Source organism: Saimiri boliviensis, chromosome 14 (genome assembly GCF_048565385.1).
Source record: "Saimiri boliviensis isolate mSaiBol1 chromosome 14, mSaiBol1.pri, whole genome shotgun sequence".
Classification (NCBI taxonomy): domain Eukaryota; kingdom Metazoa; phylum Chordata; class Mammalia; order Primates; family Cebidae; genus Saimiri; species Saimiri boliviensis.
This window is the reverse complement of record NC_133462.1, coordinates 28,928,466-28,951,957: the sequence shown is the minus strand read 5'-3', so window position 1 is coordinate 28,951,957 and position 23,492 is coordinate 28,928,466. Positions and strand designations below refer to the sequence as shown.

General features: G+C 54.0%; 1 protein-coding gene across 4 annotated transcripts in view; it reads left to right on the top strand.

Moving 5' to 3' along the window:
• The first annotated feature begins 1,800 nt into the window (after nt 1–1,800).
• The window catches only part of CRTC1 (CREB regulated transcription coactivator 1), a 99,404-nt gene continuing 77,712 nt past the window's right edge, over nt 1,801–23,492 (top strand). For 2 of the 4 annotated variants that reach the window (XM_039466292.2, XM_039466291.2), the window contains exon 1: nt 1,803–2,026. In XM_039466292.2, the coding sequence (XP_039322226.1) occupies nt 1,901–2,026 (126 nt within the window). In that variant the 5' untranslated portion in view covers nt 1,803–1,900. Of the gene's footprint in view, nt 2,027–23,492 lie in introns of all 4 variants that reach the window. The other 2 variants (XM_074384369.1, XM_074384370.1) reach the window with 2 other exon arrangements.

The following is a 23,492-nucleotide window of genomic DNA, read 5'->3' as shown; positions in this document are numbered from 1 at the left end:
GGAGGCAGGGGTTGCAGTGAGCTGAGTTCCAGCCTGGGCAATAGAGACTCCATCTCAAAAAAAAAGAAAAGAAAAAAAAATCCACAAAAATTATCTGGACATCATGGTGCATGCCTGTAATCCCAGCTACTTGGGAAGCTGAGGTAGGTGAATTGCTTGAAATCAAGAGGTGGAAGTTGCAGTGAGCCGAGACTGCGCCACTGTACTCCAGCCTGGGTGACAGTGTGACACTCTGTCTTAAAAGAAAAATGAGGGCAGTAGCAATGTCCAAGGCACTCAAAATGAAAATCGATGTGTGTGTGTTTGTGTATATATATATATACTTATTTAACATGGATGTTTTATTACTCGTAAAGCATGAATCAAAGCATGTTTGGAAAATGTCAGCCTACTCTCCGGCCATCCCTCAGTCCAGTAAAAAATGTGCCCAATGAGCAATTACAGCCACTGTGAATTTCCCCAGCTGACCTTCCCAGCTTCCACCCAGCCGACCTTCCCAGCTTCCACCCAGCCGGTGCTCTGAAATTCCTGCAGCTCCCTGAATATAAACTTTCAATACTGGTGGTTGAGGGTCCCTCTCTTGAGGAAGGGAGGGTCAGAGTCCCTCCTGCTTCCCTGGCTCACCACCCTGCCATCGGAAAGTCTCTGTTCCTTCCTTCCCTGCAAAATAGAGACCCTTGAACAAGACTGGACTGGAGAAGTATGCAGAGGGATGGCTGAAGCTCTGTAACTCCACTTCTTCGGGCTCAGGTATCCAGAGAACAGCAACATACCCATTGCAAGGGAATGCGAGAAGAAAGTCGTTGGCTGGGCGCAGTGGCTCACGCCTGTAGTCCCAACACGTAGGGAGATGAGGAGCGTGGATCACCTGAGGTTAGGAGTTCGAGACCAGTCTGGCCAACATGGTGAAACCCAGTCTATACTAAAAATACAAAGATTAGCCAGGCGTGGTAGTGCATGCCTGTAATCCCAGCTACTCAGGAGGCTGAGGCAGGGGAATTTCTTGAACCAGGAGGAGGAGGTTGCAGTGAGCGGAGATTGTGTCACTGCACTGCAGTCTGGGTAACAAGGGTGAAACAAGTCACTAAGGGCAACCGGGCAACCGCCAGGTTTATGGACTGAGGGGCCGATTGCAGGGTTCAGGTCTTACTAAGATAACTTCCCGGTTCCCTGTCTGTGGTGGCTTCAGGAGCCTCCCTCCTTAACGTCCTTCTCTGGCTGGCCACTGGTCTTATTTACCACATCACATTGATCTCCATCTGAAAAGTTCTTGGTTATTTGTGTGTTATCTCTGCCCGTCTCTGACTGCACACTCCATAAGGGCAGGGATCACGTCTGCTTGTTCACGCCTGTACCCCAGTTTGTCTGGCACATACTAGGTGCTCAGTAAATATTCCTTGAATGAATGAATGCACGAATGACCAACGCCCTAGTCTGTTTTCAGAGCTTTTAGTTCAAACCCAAGTTCAACCTCGGGGTGCTACCAATCTTCAGGGGGGGGTGCCTGGCCCCACCCTTGTGAATTGGGAGGGTCTGGGTCAGGCCGTCTCCCTCTTGGGGGCTCCAGTGCCCCCCGCCGCTTCGCGGTCCTTGTCCAACAGCCAGGCCGGCCGCTGTCCAGCGGGCCAGGAGGCGGATCACTGCGCCGGCGCTGAAATTTCCACTCGCGCCCCACTGCCCTCCCCGCTGGCCCGGAGCGCGCCGCCCGGGCGCGCGCATGCGCCTTCGCCCCCGCGCCGCGCGCCGCTCCCGTGCGCCTGCGCCGCGTTCACAGCCACCAGCGCGCCTGCGCGCTGCTCGCCGCCCGTGGGCCCAGCCGGCGCTTGCGCGGTGGCGCGGGCGAGTGGGGGGGCGAGGAGGTGGAGGAGGAGGAGGAGGAGGAGGAGGCGGCGGCGAGAAGATGGCGACTTCGAACAATCCGCGGAAATTCAGCGAGAAGATCGCGCTGCACAATCAGAAGCAGGCGGAGGAGACGGCGGCCTTCGAGGAGGTCATGAAGGACCTGAGCCTGACGCGGGCCGCGCGGGTAAGGGGGCTGCCCGCGCCGACCCTTCAGGGCCGGCGGAGGGAGGGAGGGGGCGCGTGTCCGGCGTGTGCACGGGGCGTGGGGGGGGCGCGCGGCGGGGGCGGGGCGCGCGCGGCGGGGGCGGGGCTTGGCGCGGCCCGAGGGGGACAGGTGTCCCCACGCCCCGGGCGTCGTGGGCGGGACAGGTGACCCCACATCATCCGTACCTGATGGGGTGCAGGTGCCCCACATCACTGCTCCCCGGAGGAGATAGGGGCCTGTACATCATTACTACTAGGAGGGAGCAGGTGCCAGGACCTCGTTGCTACCTGCAGGGGACAGGTGTCCCTACATCACTGCTACCCAAGGAGGACAGATGCCCCACATCATTACTACCTGGAAGGGGCAGGTGCCCCCTCATTATTGCTACATGGGGGCCAGGGTGACACAGGTGTATGAGCTGAATGCTTCTTGCAAGCACCATTGGTACCTGGGGGTGAGGGTGCAAGCGCCCCCGCATCCTTGCTACATGGGAGGGACAGATGCCCTCCCATCCTTGCTACCCGAGGGAGACCGGTGTCTCTACATCATTGTTACCTGTGCCTTTACTCCCTGGCTGTTGAAGGAGGAACACATGTCCCCACTTGCAGACCTGAGGTGGGACAGGGATCTCTCCCTCTTGGACAGCTGAGGAAATGGTCAGATCCTGTCCCCCGGGGGGTCTAGAGGGGGGCCAAGAAGGCAGATTGTGCTCAGTTCTGGAACTTGGAGTGGAGACAGCTGCCCCTTCTCCATGTAGCCCATATGGTGGGGACCAGGTGATGTTCCTCCCAGTGGAACAGGGGACGCTGACCACAGATGGCCCCTGCCCTCTCAGGAACAGGGAGGAGGGCCAGGTCTGCCTCAAGTGGCTGGGTGCATTTGTTGTGTGTAGGGGCAGGCCAGCTTCTGCCAGGCTCTTGGTTGGCAGAGCAGATACCGTGCAAATCTCACCTGGGAAGTTGCTGTGGGTCAGGAGCAGTGGCTTGATGGGGGCTGGTGTGTGAGCACGGCAAGGCACCTGAGCTCCTCGGGCCTCAGTTTCTTCCCTTGTCAAGCATTCTAGCAGGACCTTCCTCCTGGGTCATGGCAGTGAGTGCACTTTGCAAAGGTGCTGCTGAATCTCCACATTGTTCTTGCAGTATGGTGAGACCTCTCTCCTGCACCCTGGGGCCTTGGGGAGGATTTGGGTGGGCTTTGCAGGCACCCATAATCCTGGTTTCTGGATTTGACCCCTGATGTGACTGGCTCAGATAGACTTAACGTCTCTGATTCCTCAGGTAGCACTTTCAGGTTGCCTTATTTCCTATTTTTTTTTTTTTTTTTTTTTTTTTGAGACGGAGTTTCGCTCTTGTTACCCAGGCTGGAGTGCAATGATGCGATCTCGGCTCACCGCAACCTCCGCCTCCTGGGTTCAGGCAATTCTCCTGCCTCAGCCTCCTGAGTAGCTGGGATTACAGGCACGTGCCACCATGCCCAGCTAAGTTTTTTAGTAGAGACGGGGTTTCACCACGTTGACCAGGATGGTATCGATCTCTTGACCTCGTGATCCACCTGCCTCGGCCTCCCAAAGTGCTGGGGTTACAGGCTTGAGCCACTGTGCCCGGCCTTTTTTTTTTTTTTTTTTTTAAATAAAGACAGGGTTTCACCATGTTGGTCAGGCTGGTCTTGAACTCCCGACCTCAGGTGATCCACCCGCCTTGGCCTCCAAAGTGCTTGGATTACAGGCGTGAACCACCGCGCCCGGCCAGGTTGCCTGATTTCCTAACTAGTTGTCTGTTTCTCTGAGACATTGTAACCTTGTAGACTAGGATTTGTGCCTTCATTTCTGTTAGTAATGATTGGGTGCTTGCTGTCAGCCAGATACTGCTTTAGGCATGCTTGGTGAGCGTGCACATCTGTCCCCACAGCTCCAAGCAGCTACGTTCTTGCTAAGGATGTAGAGAAAGAGATGGCTGGTGGTTGAATGAATGAATGAATGAATGAAAAGCAATAAGATGGCAGGACGCCGTGGCTCACGCCTATAATCCCAGCACTTTGGAAGGCCGAGGCAGGCAGATCACCTGAGGTCAGGAGTTTGAAACCAGCCTGGCCAACATGGTGAAACCCCATCTCTACTAAAAAGATGAAAATTAGCTGGGCGTGGTGGTAGGCGCCTATAATCCCAGCTACTCGGGAGGCTGAGGCAGGAGAATCACTTGAACCTGGGAGGTGGAGATTGCAGTGAGCCGAGATCACCCCGCTGCCCTCCAGCCTGGTCAACAAGAGTGAAACTCCGCCTCAAAAAAAAAAAAAAAAAAAAAAAAGAAAAGAAGAAGAAAACATGCATCTTGAGCATCCTTCCACATAAATATCCCCCACGTATCAGGGCTCCTGAGTCAGGAGTGGCCACTTCTGGTCTCCAGTACATGGTGTGTGCTAGCATGCAGTTGGTGTCAAATGTTTGCAGCATGCCCGGAAGAAATGGGTCACAGTAGTTTCACAGGTGTCATCATGATTGGAAGTTCAGTTTCTACCTGGGATTGGACATAGATTATTGTTTGTTGAAAAGATCTCTTTAAAATAACAGCTTTATTGAGATATGATTCACACATCATTCAATTTACTTGTTTAAAGTTATAGTTTGGTGGTTTTTAGTAAATTCACAGAGTTGTGCAACCACTACTGTTTTGTAATTCCAGAACATTTTTTATCCACCCAAAAAGAAACCCCATCCCCATTAACAGTCACTCCGCATGCCCCCTCCCCCAGTCCCTGGCAACTACTGAGTCGTCTTCTGTTGCTGTGGGTTTGCCTATTCTGGGCATTTTGTATAAATGAAATCATTAACACATGGCGTTTGTGACCGGCATCTTTCACTCAGCATCATGTTTCAAGGCTCATCTCTGTGATATCACGGATCAGTGCTTTGTTCCTTTTTATGGTCAAGTAATATTCCATTGTATGTATATGTTGTATTTGTTTATCCACGAAACGATCAATGAATTTAGAAAAAATTCTGAGGCTGCACACTGTGGCTCACACCTATAATCCCAGCACTTTGGAAGGCCCAGGTGGGTGGATCACCTGAGGTCAGGAGTTCGAGACCAGCCTGACCAACATGGTGAAACCCTGTCTCTACTAAAAATACAAAAATTAGTTGGGCGTGGTGGCACAGGCCTGTAATCCCAGCTACTTGGGGGGCTGAGGCAGGAGAATCACTTGAACCCAGGAGGCGGGGTTTGGGGTGAGCTGAGATCATGCCACTGTACTCCAGCTTGGGCAAAAGGGTGAGACTCCATCTCAAAAGAAGGCCGGGCGCGGTGGCTCATGCCCGCGATCCCAGCACTTTGGGAGGCCGAGGTGGGCGGATCACGAGGTCAGGAGATCGAGACCGGCCTGGCCAACCTGGTGAAACCCTGTCTCTACTAAAAATACAAAAATTAGCCAGGCGTAGTGGCACGCGCCTGTAGTCTCGGTGACTTGGGAGGCTGAGGCAGGAGAGTCGCTTGAACCTGGGAGGCAGAGGTTGTAGTGAGCCGAGATTGTGCTATTGCACTCCAGCCTGGGGGACAAGAGTGAGATGACTCTGCCTCAAAAAAAAAAAAAAGAAAATATTCTGAAGATATGCAGATGGCAGTTCTTTCAGCCTTAAAGAAGATGGTTTCTATTTCCCGTCTTCCTCGTCTCCTGGGGTCAGAGGAGCAGGGGCTCTGGGCAGAGGTGAGCCTGCACTCGGTTTTTAGACAAAAAGCGGCATTCTCTATCTGGGGAGGGGGAATTCTGTCTCCAGGGGACACTTGGTGATGTCTAGAGACATCTTGGGTCATCGTGATTAGGGGGTGCTCCTAGTCTTGTGGGTGGAGGATGGGAATGCCGCCCAACACCCTGCAGTGCACAGTATGGCTCCACCATGCAGAGCAGTCTGGCCCCAGATGTTGGCAGTGCCAAGGCTGAGAAACTCTTTTTTTATTTTCATTTTTTTTTTTTTTTTCCTTTAGAGACAGACTCTCGATCTGTCACCCATGCTAGAGTGCAGTGGCACCATCTTGGTTCACTGCAACCTCTGCCTCCTGGGTTCAAGCCATTCTTCTGCCTCAGCCTCCCGAATAGCTGGGATTACAGGTACTTGCCACCACACCTGGCTAATTTTTGTATCTTTCGTAGAGACGGGGTTTCACTGTGTTGGCCAGGTTGGTCTCAAAACTCCTGACCTCAAGTGATCCAGCCGCCTCGGCCTCCCAGATTGCTGGGATTACAGGTGTGAGCCACTCTGCCCTGCCAAGGCTGAGAAACTTTTGATTAGAGGTGTCACAGTGAGGTGGGCCAGGGTGTGAGCTTTGCACCTGAGTTCCATCCTTTGTACCCACCTGAATGGCTGTGCCATCTCTGGGCAGGCTGCGACCAGGGTGGGCAAGCTTATGCCCAGCTTCACTGGCCACTCACAGGCCAAGTGGCATGTCCACAGTGCCCGGAGCAGAATGAACCTACATGATGCAGGCTTCCCTGCTGCCCTCCCTCTGTGGCTGCAGCCATGGCACACTGCCTCCTCAGACTATAGACCAGGTGTCCCCAAACTACGGCCCGCGGGCCGCATGCGGCCCCCTGAGGCCATTTATCCGGCCCCCCGCCATACTTCAGGAAGGGGCACCTCTTTCATTGGTGGTCAGTGAGAGGAGCACAGTATGTGGCGGCCCTCCAACGGTCTGAGGGACAGTGAACTGGCCCCCTGTGTAAAAAGTGTGGGGACGCCTGCTCTAGACACCAGGGGTTGGCCCGCACCTGCAGCCAGGTGAGGCATGGCCCAGTCGGCACCTGCTTCTCTCCTGTGAATTCCAAGGGACGGTATGTCACTCAGGTGTCCGTTCACAGTCACCCGTGGTGAGGGTACCTGATGTGTCTTGCGGCCGTGGAAGGCCAGTCAGCAGACGTTTGGCTAGACGAGGACAAGGACCTCACCAGGGCACAAGCACCCAAGGGGCGTGTTGGGTGAGGGGACAGCACGTAAAGTCAGGAGACTGTTTGCAGGTCTTGGGGCCCAGGGGTGGGTGTGCGGCTGTTCCCTCCCATTCTTAGGCTTGGGTCAGCATGACAGGCAGGGAAAGCTGTGGCACTCTGCTGTGTGAGTTTGGGTGGGTTTCTTAGCCCCCCTGCGCCATCGAATCCCGACTTGTAAAGTTGGGGCAGTGTGTTCATGCCATCAAACGACAATTTTCATTGCCTGGCATGTCTCAGAGACGGTGGGGTGCTGGGGCTCCTGCATGGTACGGGGCACGCTGGGGCTGTGTTGTTGGGGAGTCAGTATGGTTTGCGGGGGGGACGGGAGAGCATCGCTGCACCCGAATGAAGCACACATCCTCAGAAGGTGGCATACGGGGAGGGAAGTGGCACAGCCATGTTCTAGGAACAGCTGGGACAGGGGCGATGTGGCATCCCCGGAGAGCAGGGAAGAGCACTCCAGGTTGGGGACAGGCTCGGTCCCAGCCCTGTGGCGGGAAGGACTTAGTGAGGTTGAGAATGGGTGGAAAGCAGGGAGGAGGGCAGGCGAGGCTGCAGGGCCTGGCTCTCCCCCGAGGGAGGGGCCCAGGAAACCTCCACGCTTGTTGCTTTTTTCTGTGTTTTTGTGGTGGGGGCAGAGTTTTGCTTTGTTGCCCAGGCCGGAGTGCAATAGCGTGATCTCGGCCCACTGCAGCCTCCGCCTCCCGGGTTCAGGTGATTCTCCTGCCTCAGCCTCCCGAGTAGCTGGGACTACAGGCTCCTGCTGCCATGCCTGGCTAATTTTTGTATTTTTAGTAGAGACAGGGTTTCTCTATGTTGGTCAGGCTGGTCTTGGACTCCCGACCGTAGGTGATCTGCCCGCCTCAGCCTCCCAAAGTGCTGGGATTACAGGTGTGAGCCACCCCGCCTGGCCCAGCTTGTTTTTGTAACAGCTGTACTGAGATGGAATTCCCATGGCATTCCAGCACTCAGTGGCTGTTAAGTATATCCCCATTCGCACAGCCAACACCAGTCAATTTGAGAACATTTTGTCCCTGCAGAAGGAGACCCCATCCCCATCAGCAGTTACTCCCTACTCCCCCTTGCCCAGCCCTGGCAGGCACTAATCTGCTTTGCTTTTTTTTGGAGACAGAGTCTGAACTCTGTCACCCAAGCTGGAATGCAGTAGCACGATCTTGGCTCACTGCGACCTCTGCCTCCTGGGTTCAGGTGATTCTCCTGCCTCAACCTCCTGAGTCGCTGAGATTACAGGCAGTTGCCACCATGTCAGCTAATTTTTGTATTTTTTAGTAGAGACAGGGTTTTGCCATGTTGGGCAGGCTGATCTCGAACTCCTGACCTTAAGTGATCTGCCCACCTTGGCCTCCCAAAGTACTGGGATTACAGGAGTGAGCCACCGTACCTGGTCTACTAATCTGCATTCTGTCTTATGGATTTGCCTGCTCTGGGCATTTCATGTCAACAGAATTCTGTACCGTGAGGCACATCCTGCACCGTGAGGCGTTTTGTGTCTGGCTTCTTTTACTTAGCATGGTGTTTTCAAGGCTCTACCTTGGATCAGTGCTTCATTTCTTTCTTTTCTTTTTCTTTGTTTCGTTTTGTTTTTTTTTTTTTTGAGACAGAGTCTTGCTCTGTCTGGAGTGCAGTGGCACCCTCTTGGCTCACTGCAATCTCTGCCTCCCAGGTTCAAGTGATTCTCCTGCCGCAGCCTCCCAAGTAGCTGGGATTATAGGCATGTGCCACCACACCCTGCTAATTTTTTTTTTTTTTTTTGAGACGGAGTCTTGCTCTGTTACCCAGGCTGGAGTGCAACGGCGTGTTCTTGGCTCACCACAGCCTCCGCCTCCCGGGTTCAAGCAATTCTCCTGCCTCAGCCTCCCAAGTAGCTGGGATTACAGGTGTGTGCCACAATGCCCAGCTAATTTTTGTATTTTTAAGTAGAGACGGGGTTTTACCATGTTGGTCAGGCAGGTCTTGAACCCCGGACCTTGTGATCTGCCCACCTCATCCTCCCAAAGTGCTAGGATTACAGGCATGAGCCACCACGCCTGGCTTAATTTTTGTGTTTTTGGTAGAGACGGGGTTTCTACAAGTTGGCCAGGCTGGTCTCTTAAGTCCTGACCTTAGGTGATCCACCAGCCTCGGTCTCCCAAAGTGCTGAGATTACAGGCATGAGCCACTGTGCCTGGCCTTCATTTCTTTCTTTTTTTTTCTTCTTTTTTATGGCTAGATGCAGTAGCTCACGCCTATAATCCCGACTCTTTGGGAAGCCAAGGAGGTGGGTGGATCACCTGAGGTCTGGAGTTCGAGACCAGCCTGACCAACATGGTGAAACCCTATCTCTACTAAAAATACCAAAATTAGCTGGGTGTGGTGGTGGGCGCCTATAATACTAACTACTTGAGAGGCTGAGGCAGGAGAATTGCTTGATTCCGGGAGGCGGAGGTTGCTGTGAGCCGAGATTGTGCCACTGCACTCCAGCCTGGGTGACAGAGTGACACTCTGTCTCAAAAAAAAAAGAAAATTGATGGCCATATGTATACATAACATTTACCATTTCAACCTTTTTGAAGTATAAAATTCAGTGGCATTAGCCCCATTCCCAGTGTGGTGCACCATCACCGGCGTGGCCCAGTAAGATTCCATGTCATATTCCATGGTGTGGGTCTACCCCATTTTGTCCATTCATCTGTCCATGAACACGGATTGTTTCCACCTTTGGCTGTCGTGAGTCACGCTGCCGTGGGCATCTGTGTCCACGTTTTTGGGTGGATGTGTGTCTTCATTTCACAGAGCATGTGCTGGGGATTGGAGTCGCTGGGTCCTTTGGTAACTCTCCATTATCCATTCGAGGACGCCGTGTGGCTTAGGAAGATGGCTGTGGCTGTGGGTGGGATGGGTGTGGTACGCGTGGCCGTCACAGGCATCCAGGTCAGGGGGAGCGATGGCTGCAGCAAGGGAGTGACAGGGAGTGGGTGGATTTGGTGGTGTTTCTGTAGCAGGGCCGCCCAGATGTGTTGGAGGATCAGATATTTTGGGTGGAGGGGAAGGGAGGGGGCGTGTCATCTGCCTGCCTGGGGCTCAGGACACTGGGGACTCCTCCTACAGGACTGACATCGAGGACCTCAGGCAGCAGCATTTACATCTGCACAGCCAACACCAGTCAACTTGAGAACATTTTGTCCCCCTAAAAGGAGACCCCGTCCCCATTGGTAGTTACTCCCTGCTCCGCCTCCTCCAGCCATGGCAGCCACGAATCTGCTTTTCTTTCTCTTTCTTTCTCTCTCTCTTTCTCCCTTTCTTTCTTTCTTCTTTCTTTTTCTTCCTTCCTTCCTTCCTTGCTTTCCTTCCCTTCCTTCCCTTCCTTTTCTTTCTCTTATCTGAACTCTGTCACCCAGGCTGGAATGCAGTAGCACGATCTTGGCTCACTGCAACCTCTGCCTCCTGGGTTCAAGTGATATTCTCCTGCCTCAGCCTCCCGAGTAGCTGAGGTTACAGGCAGGTGCCACCACGTCCAGCTAATTGTTATATTTTAGTAGAGACAGGGTTTTGCCATGTTGGGCAGGCTGATCCCGAATTCGTGACCTTAAATGATCTGCCCACCTCAAGCTAGAAAAAGTCTCCAGGCAAAGCAGTCACGGTGGCACGGCCAGGGCTGAAGGAGGGCACTGTCCTGCTCTTACCTACCCTGTGAAGCTGGTGGCTTTGCAGAGGCTGGAGTAAAACGGGCTTTTGGGCTGCAGGCACAGCACAGCGGTGACTAGGTTAGCTGAGTGCCGAGCCCGCCCCCAGTCCTGGCTTTGGTGCCACTTGCTTCTGTGCCAGCCGCTTCAGCTGTCTGGTGCCATCCGCAGCCTCCGTACATACGCCGGCCTCCCTGAGCTGCTGTGACCAGAAGGTGGGATGAGCCGCCCTCGCCCTCGTCACTCCTCCGGCCCCTCCAAAAAGCGCAGCTGTCTCAGTACTCCCCAGGTTGTGAGCTGCACGCCCCACAGCAGGCTCAATGGTGGCCCCTAAAAGACATCTGCTGCCCTCCTAGCCCCGGAATCTGTGAATGGGACCTTAATGGGAAAAAAGGTCTCTGTAGTTGTCATTAAGGTAAGGTTCTGGAGATGAGGTCACCCTGGGGGGTGGCTGTAGATCCAGTGACTGGTGTCCTTACGGAGGGAACAGTGGGCCGGGTGGTGCTGCGGGCCTTAATCCCAGTGTTTGGGAGGCCGAGGCAGAAGGGTTGTTTGAGCCCAGGAGTTTGAGGTTACAATGAGCTATGATCACTGCACCACCACTGCACTCCAGCCTCGGTGACAGGGTGACATCCTGTCTCAAAAAAAAAAAAAAAAAAAAAAGAAAAAGAGAGGGACCAGACATAGCGGCTCATGCCTGTAATCCCAACATTTTAAGAGGCCGAGATGGGAGGATAACTTGAAGCCGGCAGTTTGAGACCAGCCTGGGCGACAAAGTGAGAACCTGTCTCTATGGAAAAAATCTTTTTTTTCAAATTAGCCGTGGTGTGCGCCTGTAGTCCGAGCCACTGGGGAGGGTGAAGTGGGGGGTCGCAAGGGTTCAGGACTGTGGTGAGCCGTGATCGCACCACTGCACTCCAGCTGGGGCAAAAGAGTGAGACCCTTTTCTCCAAAACAAATAAGAGAGAGACAGGAAAGGGCACAGAGGCAGAGACTGGAGCGACGTGGTCATAAGTCAGGGAGTGCCGGGAGGCCCCATAAGCTGGAAGGGATAGGAAGGGTCTTCCTTTGGAGCCTCTGGAGGGACTGTGGCCCTGCCAGTGCCTTTTTTTTTTTTTTTTTTTTTTTTTGAGACGGAGTCTCGCTCTGTCACCCAGGTTGGAGTGCAGTGGTGCGATCTCGGCTCACTGCAACCTCCTTCTCCCGGGTTCGAGCGATCCTCTTGCCTCAGCCTCCTGAGTAACCGGGATTACAGGCGCCTGCCACCATGCCTGGCTGATTTTTATATTTTTAGTGGAGATGGGTTTCACCATGTTGGCCAGGCAGATCTTGAGCTCCTGGCCTCAAATGATCCACCTGCCTCAGTCTCCCAAAGTGCTGGGATGACAGGCGTGAGCCACTGCGCCGGGCCCGGTGCCTTGACTTTGGACTTCCGGCCTGCTGAATGGTAAGATAATTAATTTCTGTCTTTTATGCTCCTTACTTTGTAGTCATTTGTGACTTTAGCCAGTGGCAAGGACCCCCAGGCCTGCAGAGGCTGCAGCACCAGGTAACCTTGTGGACTCTGCATCGGGACAGGGCTGCAGCCGTCTGCACGTGCGCAAGTCCGTCCTGCTCTGGCCGGCCCCGAAGGCTCTGTGTGGGGTTACCACTGCAGCCCAAAGTGGACCCTTCATTCAGCCCTTTTCAGGAGCAAGGGCCCTTGCTCTGCACTGGATGAGAGAGAGGCAGGCAGTAGGAGCAGGGCTCGGGGCAGAGGATCGGGACCACATCCACCTCATGGTCAGGAGCCGAGCAAAGGGTCGGGGCTGGCGTGCAAGGAGCTCGGTCTGTGGCATTTAGATTGTGTCCTAAGAGTGGGGCTGGGGAAGGAATGATCAGAGGCTTTTTGGAGAGGAATTAAAAGTGAGGATTCCTGCTCCCCATGTGGCTGTCCTCAGACCCCAGATTCCTGGTGCTTACTTCAGTCAGGAGGTGACCTCTTTCCCGTCTTGCAGATGGGGAGACTGAGACCCATGGTAGTGTCCTAGATGGGAAGAGTCACAGTTGGTTTTCAGCCCAGGAGTGCCCATGTGAACATTGCTGTGTCTGAAACCAGGAGTTAAAAAAAAGTGCTGAGTGTGGTGGCTCACGTCTATAATCCCAGCACTTTGGGAGGCCGAGGTGGGCAGATCACCTGAGGTCAGGAGATTGAGATTGTCCTGGCCAACTGGGTGAAATCCCGTCTCTACTAAAAATACAATAATTAGCTGGATGTGGTGGCTCGCGCCTGTAATTCCAGCTACTCGGGAGGCTGAGGCAGGAGAATTGCTTGAACCCAGGAGGCAGAGATTGTAGTGAACCGAGATCCTGCCACTGCACTCCAGCCTGGTGACAGAGTGAGACCCCCATTTCTTTTTTTTTTTTTTTTTTGAGACGGAGTTTCGCTCTTGTTACCCAGGCTGGAGTGCAATGGCGCGATCTCGGCTCACTGCAACCTCCGCCTCCTGGGTTCAGGCAATTCTCCTGCCTCAGCCTCCTGAGTAGCTGGGATTACAGGCATGTGCCACCATGCCCAGCTAATTTTTTGTATTTTTAGTAGAGACGGGGTTTCACCATGTTGACCAGGATGGTCTCGATCTCTCGACCTCGTGATCCACCCGCCTCGGCCTCCCAAAGTGCTGGGATTACAGGCTTGAGCCACCGCGCCCGGCCAAGACCCCCATTTCAAAAAAAATTTTTTTTAATTTGAGACAATGTCTTGCTCTGTCACCCAGGCTGGAGCACAGTGGTGCAATCACAGCTCACTGCAGTCTCAAATTCCTAGGCTTAAGCAATCCTCCTGCCTCAGCCTCTTTTTTTTTTTAGAGACGGAGTTTTGCTCTTATTACCCAGGCTGGAGTGCAATGGTGCGATCTCGGCTCACCACAACCTCTGTCTCCTGGGTTCAAGCAATTCTCCTGCCTCAGCCTCTCGAGTAGCTGGGACTACAGGCGTGCACCACCATGCCCAGCTAATTTTTGTATTTTTAGTAGAGACGGGGTTTCACCATGTTGACCAGGATAGTCTCGATCTCTCGACCTCGTGATCCACCCGCCTCGGCCTCCCAAAGTGCTGGGATTACAGGCTTGAGCCACTGCGCTCGGCCAAGTTTCTTTTTTTCTCTTTTTTTTTTGAGAAGGAGTCTCGCTCTGTCACCCAGGCTGCAGTGCAATGGCATGATCTCCGCTCACTGCAACCTCTGCCTCCCAGGTTCAAGTGATTCTCCTGCCTTAGCCTCCTGAGTAGCTGGGACTACAGGCATCTGCCACCATGCCCAGCTAATTTTTTGTGTTTTTAGCTGAGATGGGGTTCACTGTGTTAACCAGGATGGTCTCAGTCTCCTGTCCTCGTGATCTACCCGCCTCGGCCTCCCAAAGTGCTGGGATTACAGGCGTGAGCCTGGCTTTTTTTTTTGACGCGGAGTTTTACTTTTGTTGCCCAGGCTGGAATACAGTGGTGCGATCTCAGCTCACTGCAGCCTCTACTTCCTGGGTTCAAGCAATTCTTCTGCTTCAGCCTCCGAAGTAGCCGAGATTATAGGCAGGCGACACCATGCCCGGCTAATTTTGTGTTTTTAGTAGAGATGGGATTTCACCATGTTGGCCAGGCAGGTCTCGAACTCCTGATGTCAAGTGATCAGCCCACCTTGGCCTCCCAAAGTGCTGGGATTACAGACATGAACCACCATGCCCGGCTAATTTTTGTAGTTTTGATAGAAATGGGGTTTTGCCATGTTTGCCAGGCTGGTCTCTAACTCCTGGTCTCAAGAGATCCGTCTGCCTTGGCCTCCCAAAGTGCTGGGATTGCCGATGTGAGCCACTGCACCTGGCCTGGGGATTTCTTTTTTTTTTTTTTTATTTTGAGATGGAGTTTCACTCTTGTTACCCAGGCTGGAGTGCAGTGGCGTGATCTCGGCTCACCGCAACCTCCGCCTCCTGGGTTCAGGCAATTCTCCTGCCTTAGCCTCCTGAGTAGCTGGGATTACAGGCACACACCACCATGCCCAGCTAATTTTTTGTATTTTTAGTAGAGACGGGGTTTCACCATATTGACCAGGATGGTCTCGATCTCCTGACCTCGTGATCCACCCGCCTCAGCCTCCCAAAGTGCTGGGATTACAGGCTTGAGCCACCGCACCCGGCCCGGGATTTCTTTTTAAATGGACTCTGTGGACAGCCCAAGTGGGCTCTGCCCTGGGGAGAGACTGGCCTGAGCCCAGCCAGGATCAGGGAAACATCAAAATCTACAGCTAATTCCTTGCAGAATGGGGGGCTCACCTGGGGCCGATTCTGTATCTGTGGGCATTTGGCAACTTTTGAGGACATTTGTGGTTGTCATCACAGGGAATGGGGTGCTACTGGCATTGAGTGAGCAGAGACTAAGGATACTGCTCAACACTAAAGCACACAGGATGGCCCCCATGACAGGGAATTATCCAGCCCTGAGTGTCAGCGGTGTCACGGTCCAGAAGCTCTGGGGTCAGGCCCTGCGTGTGCCGGGAGCGTGCAGGTGCAGAGGGGTGGGTGGAGGCTCCTCGTTACATGAGATGGAAACCTGGATCCTGTAGTATGTGACTGCCCCAAGCAGCTGGTGGCATCCTCCTGGGTTCACAGAAGGGGAGACCAGCCTGGAGAGCGAATGTCACAGCGCTGGAGCGGAGCAGCTGGCATGTGACCCAGGTTGGACTAACCCCGCAGCTTGTGCGTTTCTGCTGTGTCACGCAGTTCTGGAGTTAGCCAGCTGGTCAGGGTGGGCCGGGGTGGTCCAGGCTGCTGGAAGCCTGAGTGCGGAGGAAGGGCCCCTCAGAGCAGGTGCGGCAGCGGGTGGAGGGCCGGGAGCCAGGCTCTGCCATGTGGAGCTGTGGAAGGTTCCAGTGGGATGGCAACATGAGTGACAGTGGGGGTCCAGGAAGTGGCAGGAGCTGACCTTGCTGGGATCCATGCATTTATGCACAGTGAATTGTCACGGTAACTCTTGAGAAAAAGCCTGTTGCCTGCCCCTGTGGCACAGATGAGAAATTGAGGCACAGGAGGTCACGTGGCTGACGGTGGGAGGAGGAGCTGGGACTTAAACCTATGTCTGACTCCAAGGCCATGGGGAGGCCCTTGTCGTATTCCGAGCCCTGGTTCATATTCATCTGTTGAGAAGCATAGAGGTTGTCCCTGGTTTTTCTCAACCTAAACGTTCTTTGCATTTGTCCCAGTGCAAGCACTGGGGGAGTGGGGGCCTCTCCAGGGTGCCTGCCTGGGAATGGCCCCACCTGCGTGTCCCTGAGCCCCCTGCAGAGGGAGGAGGAGAGGCAGCTGGAGGTGTGCCACTCACAGAGGATGACTCGGGGCATTTGGGAGGTGATGTGACAGGGATTATTGGGAGGGTGGGTAGGGGACTCCCAGGCTGCAACGTGGGAACCAGAATCCCAGGGGTGAGATCGGGGCTAGGAGAGTCCTGTCCTGCCTTCGCCTTGGAGCTCATGGGATAGAACAGCCCCCCACCTTGTTTCTGGTTGGGTTATGTCTCTGACCCCCACCAGGTCCAGCATGTCCCCAGGGTGGAGGTGAGCGCCCTGTTCATCTGGGTGTGGCTGTGGTGCCCTTGGCCGGATGGGGGTCCAGGTGTGCAAACAAGGAAGCGCCGCATGCCTCAAGGGCCAGGGGTGCCCGAGAGCCAATGTTTATGATTTGCCAACTGGAAATGAAGCACGGCTGGGGCCTCTTCCTTGGCGTTCTCACAGGGAGGGATTTGGAAACACCTGGCACCAGGGGGAGGCAGTTCCATTGGTGCCCGGCCAGGGCCACAGTCAGCCTCAGCCCCCTCCTCACTTCCTTCTGGGTGGGTTTAGACCTGGGAGGCCTTTTTTTTTTGGAGTGCAGTGGTGTGATCTGAGCTCACTGCAACCTCTGCCTCCCGAGTTCCAGTGATCCTCCTGCCTCAGCCTCCTGAATAGCTGGGATTTTTACAAATGTGCGTCACCACGCCTGGCTAAGTTTTGCGCTTTTGGTAGAGATGGGATTTCACCATGTTGGCCAGGCTGGTCTTCAGCTCCTGACCTCAAGTGATTCTCCCTCCTTGGCCTCCCAAAGTGCTGGGATTACGGGTGTGAGCCAATGCGCTTGGCCCAACCTGGGAGGCGCTGCTGTCTTTGGTGAAGTAGGAGTCACAGAGGTCTCTGCCTCACTGGATCATGCTGAGAAGTGAATGTGAAGCCATGTGGTGTATCTGGAATGGGGCCTGGCATGGATACTCACTGTGTGCCCACTGCTGCCGAGATGCTGGAGGTGTGGCCACCGTGGACACATGGTATACTCAGTCGGCAGTGGGTAGACATCTGGCGGGCATCCAGCAGGTGCTTGGTGGGTACACAGCAGGCCTGCAAGAGGCACTCGGTGCCCACACGAGGAAACATTTAGCAGATGTTCAGTAGGTGCTCAGCAGGTACACGGTGTGTACTCGGTGGGCGCTCGGCAGGCACAGTGTGTACTCGGCAGGTGCTCGGCAGGCGCACAGTGTGTATTCAGTAGGCACCCAATGTGTACCCAGCAGGCACAATGTATACTCAGCAGGTGCTCAGCAGATGCACAGTGTATACTCATCAGGCGCTCCGCAGGTGCATTGTGCACTCATCAGGTGCTCAGCAGATGCACAGTATGTACTCATCAGGCGCTCAGCAGGTGCAGTGTGTACTTAGCAGGCACTTAGCAGGTGCCGTGTGTACTCAGCAGGTGCTCAGAGGTGCACAGTGTGTATTCAGTGGGCATACAGTGTGTATTCAGCAGGCACCTTATTCATGTGCTCAGCAGGTGCACAGTGTGTACTCAGCAGGTGCTCAGCAGGTGCACAGTGTGTATTTAGCAGGCAGTCAGCAGGTGCAGTCTGAACTCAGCAGGTGCTCAGCTGGCATCAGCAGGCTCTGGAATCTGACCTCCCTGTGGGCATCCTGTCTCCAGTTCAGTCTGGAATCTCCTAGAAGCAGGTGCTCTCTGAGAGGGCCAGTACCATGCCACATGGTCCAGCATCTCCACTTCAGTCTTAGGAGTGTTGTGTGGGGTTTTCTTCTCAATCCTTCCTCCCAGGGACATGTGCCCGCTCTTGGGGGGCCCTGAAGTGGGAGAGTAGTTTGTGGTCTTCCCAGAGCTCTGCTTTTGCTGAGCACATCCTGAGCCTGTATACCGGTGTGGAACACAGTGTGTTCCAGGGCCAGATCCTCAGGCGGCGGACGGCCCTGGGGCTGCATTGTGGTGCCCACCCAGCCCTCAGAGTGCCTGAGCCAGAAGCCCCAGAGTGGCCCAGTGAGTTCTCCCCGCAGCAGTGAGCATTTGGACAGGAAAAATCCATTCCTCCAGTCAGTTGGTATTTCCTGAGCATTTCCTGTGAGCTGGCCCTGGGGACGCCTTGCAGAACAGGTCAGCTGGAGACCCTGCCCTGCAGAATGACAGGAAGCCACACCTGTGCCAGCTGGCCTTGCCCCTGAGGTTGCGGCTTGGAGCTGAAGGGAAAAGCCTGGCCTGACCTGGCTCTGTGGGTGATGCCTCGTGGGCCGGGGTGATGGGTTGAGGTCTGGTCCTGGGGTGGGGAGGGTTTTGAGCAGGGCAGTGATGTGGGATTTATGCTTTGCAAGGATCCCATTGGCTGCCATGTGGGGACTGGCCTGGGAGGAACAATCAGGTAGCAGCAGGAGGCCTAGGAGGGACCAGGGCAGGTGTACCCCGGAGATAATGGGCGCTGGGGCTCTTGATGACCTGGGGCTTGGCAGAGGCGGGCTTATGTCAGACTAAGCCCACCTCGGCAGCTCTTGCACCCACGGATCCCGAGCCCGATTCCCCAGGAGGGTTGGCGACAGGAGGGTTATGTTAAGTGGCCTTATGTTAAGTCTTCCATTTCAGAGAGCCCCACACCTGGGAAAGTCACCTCTACAGTGGCTGAGAGGCTTTGGGGCCTCATTTACTACATAAAATTCCCCCCTCTCTGTATTTGGGTCCTGATACCTCTGCTGGTCCCAGGAGTTTCACCCTGTCGGTGGGGTTGAAGGGTGGGGTAAGGCCCAGAGGGGCTGAGTCTGCTTGGAAGGGCGGGCCTTCTCCCACTGAGTGTGCTGACACCCTGTGCCTGTGTCCTAGCCACCCGGCCCTCATCACACATCTCATTCTCATGTTTGAACAGCCTAGAGACCACCACAGTGCTCGCGGGCTCCCGGCGAGGGGGCGAAACCCCCCTGAGAACTTCTGCAGGCCCCCCTTCCCTTCCCTTTCCTGCCGGGGTTCTTGCTGCAGAGAAGCTCTCTGCCGCACCTTTTTTTAAAAAATGAAAATAAAGAAATCATTTATGTTTCAAAACTTTGATTAAAATTGAAAACAGAAACACCAAAGCACTTCCCGTTTCCTCTGCATCTGGCAGCACTCACCTGGGTGCAGAGGGTGGGTGGGTGCATGCCAGCTGGTCATTCGCCCGGAAATCTCTGGGAGGAAGTATGAGCACAGCCAGGCAGGGCGCCCGGGACTGGTGCTGTGGGGCTGGCTGTCCCTCTGGCTGGGGACGTGGGGAGGCTGAGTGCGTCCACAGACACGCGAGCTGTCTGCCTTCCCGGGCTGCAGGGGCCTACGGAGCCTCGGAGGGGCTCTGTGTCTGCCTCAGCGTCTTTCTCAAGTGACTGAAGGCAGAGGCTCCCTGCCGTGTGATACCGTTGAGTCCTTTTGCATCTGTGTGCATCCTGCTTCCATCACAGCGGGGATCCCTTCTGTCCTCCCAGGCAGGCGGGATTGGTGGCTGTAATTAGGACAGGAGCGGCTCATTAAATCATCACAGAATAAATGCACAGACCCCAGGGATGATTTATGGTCCCAACAGCCTATCTTTGCGCCCAGGCGGCCTCGGCCTCCATTCGACAAGGAGCCTACTAATCCCTTCACTGCCAGCTCAGCCAGAGCAGAGGGAAGAGCCCGAAGGTCCCCCATAGGGGTGGAGGCTGCCTGCTGGCTCCCCACCCCTCCCCTGGCACCAAGCCCCAGAGCTCATCACGCCGCTCTGTGCACCTCTGTCGGTTCCTGCCAAACGGTCCCTTCCTTCTGTGCCTGAGTTTCCTGGATGGACAAAGGGGGTGCTCACAGCCCCCTTGAGGAGTCGTCACATGGATTAGGTGGTGCTCGAAAAGCACCTGGCCCTGTGCCCGGCCCGCGGTGGGTGCACACCTCGGAAGATGCCCGCTTGGCTGAGGCCAGCCGTTGAGCTGCTGCTCGGGGCAACAGTGAGGGGAGAATCGAACCTCATTCACCTCTGTGCCTTGGCCCAGCGTGTGACAGCTGCCGCTCTGTGGTTTATGGGTTATCTGTTCAGTGTCCTCTCTGGGAGTATTTACTGCTGTTAACTTTTACTTATAAGATAGGTTTGTTTCTTCAGACAAAGTCTCACTCTGTCACCCAGAAGTGCAATGGCGTGATCTCGGCTCACTGTAACCTCCGCTTCCCGGGTTCAAGCGATTTTCCTGCCTCGGCTTCCTGAGGAACTGGGATTACAGGCGCACGTCACCATGCCCAGCCAATTATATATATATATATTTTTTTTTTTTTTTTTGAGACGGAGTTTTCGCTCTTGTTACCCAGGCTGGAGTGCAATGGCGCGATCTCGGCTCACTGCAACCTCCGCCTGCTGGGTTCAAGCAATTCTCCTGCCTCAGCCTCCTGAGTAGCTGGGATTACAGGCACGCGCCACCATGCCCAGCTAATTTTTTGTATTTCTAGTAGAGATGGGGTTTCACCGTGTTGACCAGGATGGTCTTGATCTCTCGACCTCGTGATCCACCCGCCTTGGCCTCCCAAAGTGCTGGGATTACAAGCTTGAGCCACCGCGCCCGGCCTATTTTTATATTTTTTTAGTTTTAGTAGAGACGGGGTTTCACCATGTTGGTCAGGCTGGTCTCCAACTCCTGACCTCAAATGATCTGCCCGCTTCAGCCTCCCAAAATGCTGGGATTATAGTCGTGAGCCACCACACCTGGTGGTTTTCTTTTTCTTTCTTTCTTTCTTTTTTTTTTTTTTTTTGAGACGGAGTTTCACTCTTGTTACCCAGGCTGGAGTGCAATGGCGCGATCTCGGCTCACCGCAACCTCCGCCTCCTGGGTTCAGGCAATTCTCCTGCCTCAGCCTCCTGAGTAGCTGGGATTACAGGCACGTGCCACCATGCCCAGCTAATTTTTTGTATTTTTAGTAGAGACGGGGTTTCACCATGTTGACCAGGATGGTCTCGATCTCTCGACCTCATGATCCACCCGCCTCGGCCTCCCAAAGTGCTGGGATTACAAGCTTGAGCCACCGCGCCCGGCCTCTTTTTTTTTTTTTAAAAGACAAGGTCTGGCTCTGTCGCCCAGGCTGGACTGCAGTGGTGTGATCTCGGCTCACTGTAGCTTCAATTTCCTGGGCTCAGGCAATCCTCCTGCCTCAGCCTCCTGAGTGGCTGAAACCACAGGCGCGTACCTCCATGCCCGGCTCATTTTTGATATATATATATATATATATATATATATTGTAGAGATAGGAGTCTCCCTGTGTTGCCCACACTGGTCTCAAACTCCTGGGCTCAAGTGATCCTCCTCCTGCCTGGGCCTTCCAAAGTGCTGGCTTGAGCCACCACCCCCAGCTTCTTAGGAAATAGTCTTAGACTTTGGGAAAAGTTTTCGAGATAGTGCGGGGAATCCCTGTAACCCTTCACCCGCCTCCTGCATGGCGAACATCACACGTGACCTGTGTGTGGCGGCCAGGCTGGGACCTCGAGTTCTCACAGTTCTATTAACTAGACTCCAGATTATGTTTTCATTTCCCTGGATTACTCCATGAAGCACCTTCTCTGGGCTAGGGTCGCTTGTTGTCTTCATTCATTCATTTCTGATTGTAGAGTCTCACTCTGTCGCCCAGGCTGGAGTGCGGTGGTGCGATCTCAGCTCAGTGCAGCCTCCGTCTCCCAGGTTCAAGGGATTCTGGTGTCCTAGCCTCCCAAATAGCTGGGATTACAGGCATGAGCTGCCACACCCAGATAATTTTTGCATTTTCAGTAGACACTGGGTTTTGCCATGTTGACTAGGCAGGTCTCAAACTCCTGACCTCAGGTGATCTGCCTGCCTCAGCCTCCCAAAGTGCTGGGATTACAGACGTGAGACACCACGCCCGACTAATTTTTGAATTTTTGGTAGAGATGGGGGTTTCACTATGTGGGCCGAGCTGGTCTTGAACCCTTGACCTCAGGTGATCTGCCTGCCTTGGCCTCCCAAAGTGCTGGGATTGCAGGCGTGGGCCACCGCGCCTGGCCACATGTTGCATTTAGTCAAAACATCTCCTTGGTCTCCTCCAATCCATGAGGGTTCCTCAATGTCTTCTCATAATCCATGACCTTCAGCGTCTTGAGGAGAGCTTGGCAGGCGTTTTGCGGAATGTCTTTATTGTGGTCTCGTGAAGGTTTTCTGGCAGTTGGACTGAGGTTGTGGGATTTTGATGGGGATCCCACAGAAGCAAAGTGCTCGTTTTCTTTTTAGATTTTTTCTTTTTTTATATTTAAGATGGGGTCTCCCTCTGTTGTCCAGGTCGGAGTGCCGTGCTCACTGTAGCCAGGAATTCCTGGCCTCAGGCAATCCTTCCATATCAGCTTCGCAAGTAGTTGGGACTACAGGCACACACCATCATGCCTGGCTAAGTTTTAAAGTTATTTTATAGAGACGGAGGTCTTGCAACGTTGCCCAGGCCCAAGTGATCCACCCTCTTTGGTCTCCCAAAGTGCTAGGATTACAAGTGTGAGCCACTGCGCCTGGCCTTTTTCCTGGCCTTTTTGTTTTTTAAAATTTAGTGATATACATGTAACATGTGGCCAGATGTGATAGTTCATACATATAAGCCCAGCACTTTAGGAGGTTGAGGCAGATAGATCACCTGAGGTCAGGAGTTTGAGACCAGCCTGGTCAACATGGCAAAACCCTGTCTCTATTGAAAATGCAAAAATTAGCTGGATGTGGTGGTAGGTGCCTGTAGTCCCTGCTACTCGGGAGGCTGAGGCAGGAGAATCACTTGAACCCTGGAGGCAGGGGTTGCAGTGAGCCGAGATTGCGCTACTGCACTCCAGCCTGGGCGACAGAGCAAGACCCTGTCTCAAAAACAAACAAACCGAAAACCAAACAAATACATATAACGTGTAAGTTTCTGTCTTAACCTTGTTAAGTGTGCAGTTCAGTGGCGTTTGTAAGTGCCCTAACGTTTCACACTTAGCACCACCATCTGTCTTCAGAGCTTTTACATCTTCCCAAACTGAAACTCTGTCCCCATTAGACACTCACCCACCCCACCCCACCCCACAGCCCCCACCCTCCTTCCCTCCGCCGCATCCCAGCCCCTGGCAACCACCGTACTACCTTCCACCTTTACGAGTTTGAAGACTCTAAGGACCTCATATAAGTGGAATCATCCAGGATCTGTCCTTTTGTGCCTGGCTTGTTTCACTGAGCTTAATGTCCTCAAGGTTCGTCCACAGCGTAACATGTGTCAGAACGGCCTTCCTTTGTAAGGCTGTTATTCCACTGGATGGATGGGACACATTTTGTTTATCTGTTCATCCGTTGACGGACACTTGGCTGGTTTCCACCATTTGGCTATTGTACACAGTGCTGCTGTGAACATCAGTGTACATCTCTTTGAGTCCCTACTCAAAATTTTTTTGGGTATTTTCCCAGACATGGGATTGCTGGATCATGTGTAATTGTGTGTTTAATTTTTTTTTTTTCCTTTTTTTTTTTTTGA